Here is a 7,134-nt window from a genome sequence, read left to right as displayed (position 1 = left end):
ATGTAATATTTCTTTATCCAAACATCAGAAGCGAACCGTCAGTGGTCCCCCGCTTGAAATGTGCACCCAAGAACACAGCGCAGGACGAGCCATAGGCAAAGCATTCATTCTTTACCAGTAACAATTACTATAATTTCCATCGGGTCAAAGATCAACATTTAATCAGACATCAAAGGAGCGAGAAAAATCAACCACAAACCAGTGTAATACATATCCTGTGACATTTATTCAGTCAAGTCAGAAAAAATACTCTTTGTGCATTCGTCATCAATATACATTAATTAAATTACTGTAACAATAACAACATATTTAATATCCTATTGCACGCACTATTTCGCGCCATAGTCTTCAGACTGTTGGCTCCAAGGGATCAAAGGTCGTTAATTTAGACCAAAGACGGATAAAGAGAACTTGGTGGTCTTTTGTGAACACCCGTAATCTAAAGCACCAATTGTCAGTTCATCTAGCGCCCGCGCTTGATTTTCGGAAGTTCGACAGACCACGTGACACACGGAACTGGAAACGCCTATCTCCCCTGACTAGGAATACTGTGGAGAAACATCTGAAAAAACAAAAATGGGGTAATAAGAAACTTTGTAATATAATATTTATTTGATATGTTTAAACCATTTTTAATGCTGCACGTTTTATGTCTCAGTTAGGGTGATATATATAATGTTATCTTGCATACCTATTAGTAGTTTCGATGTCGCAGTTGTTGATCATCCATTACATAACATCGGTGTAGATCGGACATCCAGTTTGGAATTGAGAGCCGTTGACGCCATAGATTAACAAACACAGGGAGAATGTTCCACAGTGAACCACTCACACATGTACACTGAGCACTAAGAGCACATCATAAACGTTAATCTCATGCAGAGAGGTGGTCGGGAGAGAGAGAGTGACCTCTCGTGAAATCTCGCACAGGAACAGGACTGATGACCGAGCCAGGTGACGTGCTTCCGGCTGGAGAGAGACTAGGAGATGATGAATGGTTCGAGTTTGGACTTGATGGACTTCCGCCAAAGTTTGGTGGTGTCATGGTCGACAGATTGTAGGGTTGAAATCTCGAGTTGGATGAGTGAGACGAGAATGCAGGACCCATGTTTCCGGCCATACCGGAAGAGAACGAGTAGCGCTGCGCAAGCGCAAGCTGCGACAATGCGAGTTGCTGTGCGAAGAGCGGATGAGATGATGATGATGATGGTGGCACTCCATACGCCGACGTCGACAAAAGCGGATTTCTCAACTGCGCATGCGCAGCAGAGTTCAGGAATATGGAACTGAGTGGATGATGGAATGCTGAGCTGGTTGATGGATAAAGAGAGGATGGATGGACGGGGAAAAATGGATTGTTCATGGATCGTTGACACACCGTAACATTGGGTGGGCTTTTAATGTCTTTAACCGGTGTGTACGTTTGTTTGGACTCGCTGGGTTTGAGAAGACTGGCAACAGAATGGTCTTTGACATTTTCTTTTGTCTCCTCAAGTCTTTGTCTCTTTGGGGGACTTTCTTTCACAGCACTGTCTTTTTCAGATTCACTGTCACTGACGTCACACTTGCTGACGTCACTAGATCCAGTCTCGCATGACGTGTCTTGCTCTCTATTTCTGATGTCAGCAAGTCTGTCGTCTTCAGTCTCTTCCCGTTTCTCACCCACGATGCTGTCCTCTGCTTCTGACACAGTCTTGCTGGGGGACAGATCGTCAGCATCATCAACGCAGATCTCGTCTTCATCGTCCGTGTGGCTTCCCTCGAGTGATGAAGTCTCATGCTCGGACTTTGAGGAGTCCAACTGCCTGAAAAAATAAAGCATCAACAATTAAATATTTTTTACCCATACTTATTTATTTAACACGCATATAATTCAAAATAACATGCATTACATACCTCGATTTGTAAGAAGAATTCACAAAACAATATTACGTTTACTTTAGGATGTTGATTTCAATACATACCGTTTGACCTTGTTGCCGCCGCCATTTTCCCGGAAGCCTTTAGCAAAGGGATTGTTGTCAATCTTGAGCTTGGTGATCTGGAATGTCAAGTAGTGAATATATGAGTCCTCGAGGTAGACTGGCGCCAGTCTGATTATCATCTAATCTCACCCTTCAAAGAGGCCAGCGTTAACACCTAACAGATCTTATAATATTTCCTCTCATGTTCAAATACCCGGGGGCGTCCGGTATACATTTTATATGAGCGTTTTGATGCGGATAAATATGCTAGTAAGTAATCATACTGATAGGTTTAAGTAACAAAATTAACACTAAGACCTCTTAAAAAATGAAGAGTAATTGACTGTTTGTCGAGAGAATAAGCAGCTTTGAGGAATTGGGTGTCATTTAATACGTCAGCGTTTTTTAAGGTTTTAAAAATATCTTTTTTAATCAAAGGAACTTAACAACAAGTACTTATTTCAATTTTTATCTACCTTTTCATTTTGATAGGCAGTGACTGCAATAAACTGAGTTTCGGGGAACACAAAGGTCTTGCTTGAACTGTAGGGCAGACGGAGCAGATCACTGGCACGAACGAGATGGAAACGAGGCTGGTACTTGTGCATGGAGTTGAGAATTGTCTGAAATAATAAAATATTCATCTGATTAGGCAATTGGACAAGTACCCGCGATGTTAATCCGGTGCGGAGGTTCAATCAATACCACATCGTGTCTCGGTTGATCCGCATGATTCCTATTATAGAGCATTGGAAGGTGTCAAGTAAGGGCATAGATATAGCATTTATCGATCGTCTGTTAGCACTCGTATACACAGGAAACACAGGGATTGGTCGCATATGGCATTGATTGTTGTCAGTATCATGTCGATTTATCTACTGTGTCAATTTAAAAGTGTTATAACAATGGCAATGTGACAAATTTAAACATTGTCGATTTCATGTCACTCTGGTCTTATTGCACATATGGATTATATTTCCTACAAAAGTCGGTATATGTTGGTGTATTTTGCTTAAGGGCTTTGCTCTTTTTGAAATCTCACACGAAAAATGCTATTATAAACAGAGACAGCTATCGAGACATCAGCTTGTTCATTTCAAAGTGTTATGTGTACATTTCACTCCGCGCTCCGTGTATATCGGTATTCGAGGAAGCTTGGGGATGATATACTGCATCTAAGGAAACATCTATTGCCCGATACAAGCTGTTATTTCCGTCAAAATGCTCTTAGTTCTAAGAAGGCTACGAGGACCGCTTACGACCGCGTCTACGCGTCGCCACAATGAGCGATATAGGTTGAATACGAGGGCGAAAAAGTTCCGCTCAAACCCTTGTTATCTATCAACAGCGGCAGAAAGCAAGGGCGATGTATATCTATGATCTACATCTCTTAGGCTTGCCTACACGTGTAGACAACGTGACAATGTATACAATAATTATTCACAAATAAACCCGTTGAAAAGGACCGTGTGAAAGTTAGTTGTGGAAGACCAGTCCCTGTAGTATGGCGAGAAAATTAATTAAGGATCGCTGTGCTAAATGCCCGTTGGATATATGCAATGACAGAATGTTTTGTTTATAGTGTCAAAGTTTTCACGGTTTGTGGTCGAAAACTATGAGACTAGCAACCCGTTCACATTCCCCGATGCAATGAGTGTAACAAAACACGTACACCTTTTGTCTTCGAGTGCAAGCTCATGTCAACGAGTTCGTTGAGGTATACCTACATCTAATGAACACTGCACGAACTGCCCTCTCATTCCAACCCGACAATATCAATCTATGACAGGCCAAATAGACAATCGCATGCATTTTAACACACGAGTGAGCAAAGGGTCACAACATCTTCCATGGCGACAAATATCACCACTCGTCCACTGAACTTGTTGTACTGGTCTCCTTACGTTAATATGTAACGTTTATGTCTAATCAATGACGCACTTTCTAAGGGATGATTATCCTTGCCACACACTGTATCATAGCGTACGTTTGGGGTACATTTAAACTATTATGAAATCGACAACTTTCAAGCTGAAATCGACATGTTATCATACGAAATCGACAACTTATCATACGAAATTAACAAATTTATGTGTCATTACAGGAAATTAGTAATTTAGATAATTGCAATATCATTTGGACAAATGCTTCTGTAGTTCCGCTATTTATAAAGTGTCAATCATGACGTCACCACTTTTTGCAGCGTTAATTGTCATGGCACTTTCTGCGAACGATGTAATGTAAGTTACAAAGACAAATTAATATCAAATAATTACGGCTTATTGACAAGCCAAGTCATGTTTAACGAAGCATGGCAGAACACAAAGAAATCTTCCTCGACTGTCGTACTAAGTGACTTGACCGATGATTCGCTGTTCTAAACCCTGCCTCGGTCATTATGAAGCCAACAGCTAGTTTGTTAGTAATCATTGACGTGGGTTACAGAAGAGGTCTTTTAACAAGTTAACTAACTCCGAATGAAGATATTTGATCATGTTTCTAAGTGTACTGCCATGCTTTACTGACGAAAAACAATAATGAGTTTCCAAACAGCTTTGTCCGATCACAAAGTGCACTTAAAATTACAATCATTCATTGCATTTAGCTGATCAGATTTTTTATACGGCGATTTGTATTTGTAGGAGCAGGTTTATTGAAATTAAAAATTATTCCAAAGATAGTTTCACTTACAAATCCGTGTTTGTCCGAGATGTTGTTTGTGAGTTTCAGCTTGTGGAAAGATATAGTCTTCTGCATCCATTGTTCCCCGGTGCTTGGAGAATCGGGGTGGATGTACATCCTCTTGGGCATCTCGGGATCAGCTTTACCGGCCACTGTCCATTTACCGTTGTGGAACTTGTAACGACAGTCGTCGACGGGAACGACATCCATCAGCAGTATGTATTTGGACTTTTTGTCCAAACCGGACAATTTCACGCGAAATCCAGGAAACAAGCGCCTGAAATTAGAAAAAAATATATATATTTTTAAAAAAATTATAAACAAAGAAGTATGTTTACAATAAATAGCATTCGTTTGGGGAATGAATTACAACGTAATTCTCTTTCGATTTTACTTTATTTGTTGCCAGGTTTTAATCAAAATCCCGAGGCTACATCTTATATATCTACGGCCTTTCCTCGCCACAGAATAATATCTCATTAGAAGCGATATCAGTAATCTAGTTCTAACAAAACGACGAGAGTCTCCTGTTCACAGGTTTGTGTAGATGACAAGGACAATTAGTTGTCTACAAAATTACAAAGATAGTCGCTGCAGTGGTCGCATGGGACGTGAAACATTATAGGAACACCTTCCATTTGCCTGGCGCTTTGGGTCTGATAAATTTCAGTGTTTCGCTGATGAGCTTGATAAGCGGTTTGTATCGAGAAGGACCTTTAATATTCTCCCTAATCGCCCAAACCAGATAGAGCAGTTAGCGTCCCGACAAGATCCATCCTTTATCACAACTTCCCGACTTTGTGACGCGTTCATGTCGCGAACTTACATTGCTCGTTTCACAACATAAACTCAACGGCGATTTCGTCCCTCTGCCTGGACCTCCGTTTGCTTCATTGAAAAAGATGGTGTTGATATACAAGACCCTGCTGCGTATTCGCAGCTCCTTTGGTTGCAAACACGGCGATGTTACATAGAAACTACGCTAGATTTAGCGAGATATATTTTGCCAGGCGCCACGCTTTATGGGACTCGCCACTTTATTGGTACGTTGTCCCAATAATGTGGCTTTTTTTCCGCAAAGAGGAATACTCAGGAAGACAGATTTATTTGACGATTCGTTTTTCGAGTTCGTCTCAAGGACTACCACCCACTATGTTTATGATTTAAAAGTTTACACTTATACGACTTGCAGACATAATGTTTGCTGTGCCTTTTAGAAAACAAGAAATTATTGTTTACGTCGTATCCTCAGTTATTATGGGAAATGGCAGAATATAAAAACTCCATTGATGTCTCACGTGTGTACATGAAATTATAAAAATATAATTCCTGTACGGTAAATTAATCTGTAACTCCGTATGAATCTATTGTTATATCTGTTGCTAAATATGCCGACAGATCACGGTTTGAATTTAAGACAAATGTAAACATTTAATAGCAAATGTTCCCATTATGAAATTACATATACATTTCATGAGTGTTATGATATCCCGGTATCATTTGTGAGAATTATCTAGTCAAGTAAATAGAAATAGAGTTAGCTGTCAATGCTAGTTTTTCCACAACATACACCCTGTATAACATTGACATTTATATTTCGCCCTCACATTCCGTAAACACGATCAGTCACAATAAACAGGACACCTACCTTCCAGATTTTGTAATAACCATTTCAGTTCCGTGTTTGTTAAACTGATTCCATAGATCCATAGCCTCTAACTCGACGTTCGGATCATCGTGCACGTCAACGTCCTGAACGGGTTCCACTCCTCTCAATGATCTGTATGGATCATGATGAGCGAGCAGGTCTGCTGGGTTCATCCCCGACCGTCCATACTGCTTGCCCAGCATAGAAGCCGCGAGGCCAGGGTGGGGCAGAGACATGTGGGGGGCGATATACGGTGGCTGGTGGAGCATTGAACTAACTCCATACTCCACAGGTCGATGCATAAGGAAAGGATTGTAAGCCATGTTGGTACTATCCGGTCGTGTTTGAACCAACATGTGCTGTGCTGCGCTTGAAAGCGAGAGAGCAACTGATTGCTGTACGCCGGAGTCCAGCCGCTATATATCCAGCCTGTCAAACCCGACGCCGCACGGGTTCATAACTGTCGCCATCGTATGAACAGCTCTCCACACGCTAATCTCATCACACATTGATTGGCTTAGGCGCTGAGGTTGACCAATGAGAGCGCGAGGGGGCGTGGTCTATACCGGGCGTGATCGACAGGCTAGACTGTCTGTCTGCAATCCGTGAGTTCTTTATCAAGGCTGACAGTATGTCAACACTTGGGTTTGACACTCCTTCAGAGCGTCTCGCAGTAATGTATTAATTAACCCATCGACAATATGGCTTATCGGTCCCAGTACTCGAAGTCCCGATAGATAGAGAAAGATTTTGGCGAGACATTTTTAAACAAAGCATTCACTCGCAAACGTATAGATTTTTTTCTGAGCATGTTTTATCTGGAGCTGTTTGGAGGCTATC

At 41.3% G+C, this 7,134-nt stretch overlaps 1 protein-coding gene across 1 annotated transcript; it reads right to left on the bottom strand.

Annotated features, from left to right (window-relative positions):
* Positions 1-207: 207 nt before the first annotated feature.
* On the bottom strand, positions 208-6,762 carry LOC137296941 (T-box transcription factor TBX2-A-like). The gene is made up of 6 exons (XM_067828859.1): positions 6,295-6,762; positions 4,656-4,923; positions 2,441-2,587; positions 1,965-2,041; positions 692-1,805; positions 208-562 (listed from the first exon to the last, which is right to left on the bottom strand). The coding sequence occupies exons 1-5, from the start codon at positions 6,648-6,650 to the stop codon at positions 875-877; spliced, it is 1,779 nt and encodes a 592-aa protein (XP_067684960.1). The 5' UTR covers positions 6,651-6,762; the 3' UTR covers positions 208-562; positions 692-874.
* Between the last annotated feature and the right edge of the window lie 372 nt (positions 6,763-7,134).

Source organism: Haliotis asinina, chromosome 1 (genome assembly GCF_037392515.1).
Source record: "Haliotis asinina isolate JCU_RB_2024 chromosome 1, JCU_Hal_asi_v2, whole genome shotgun sequence".
Classification (NCBI taxonomy): domain Eukaryota; kingdom Metazoa; phylum Mollusca; class Gastropoda; order Lepetellida; family Haliotidae; genus Haliotis; species Haliotis asinina.
Note: the sequence above shows the minus strand (reverse complement) of the source record. Positions and strands in the feature narration are given on the sequence as shown.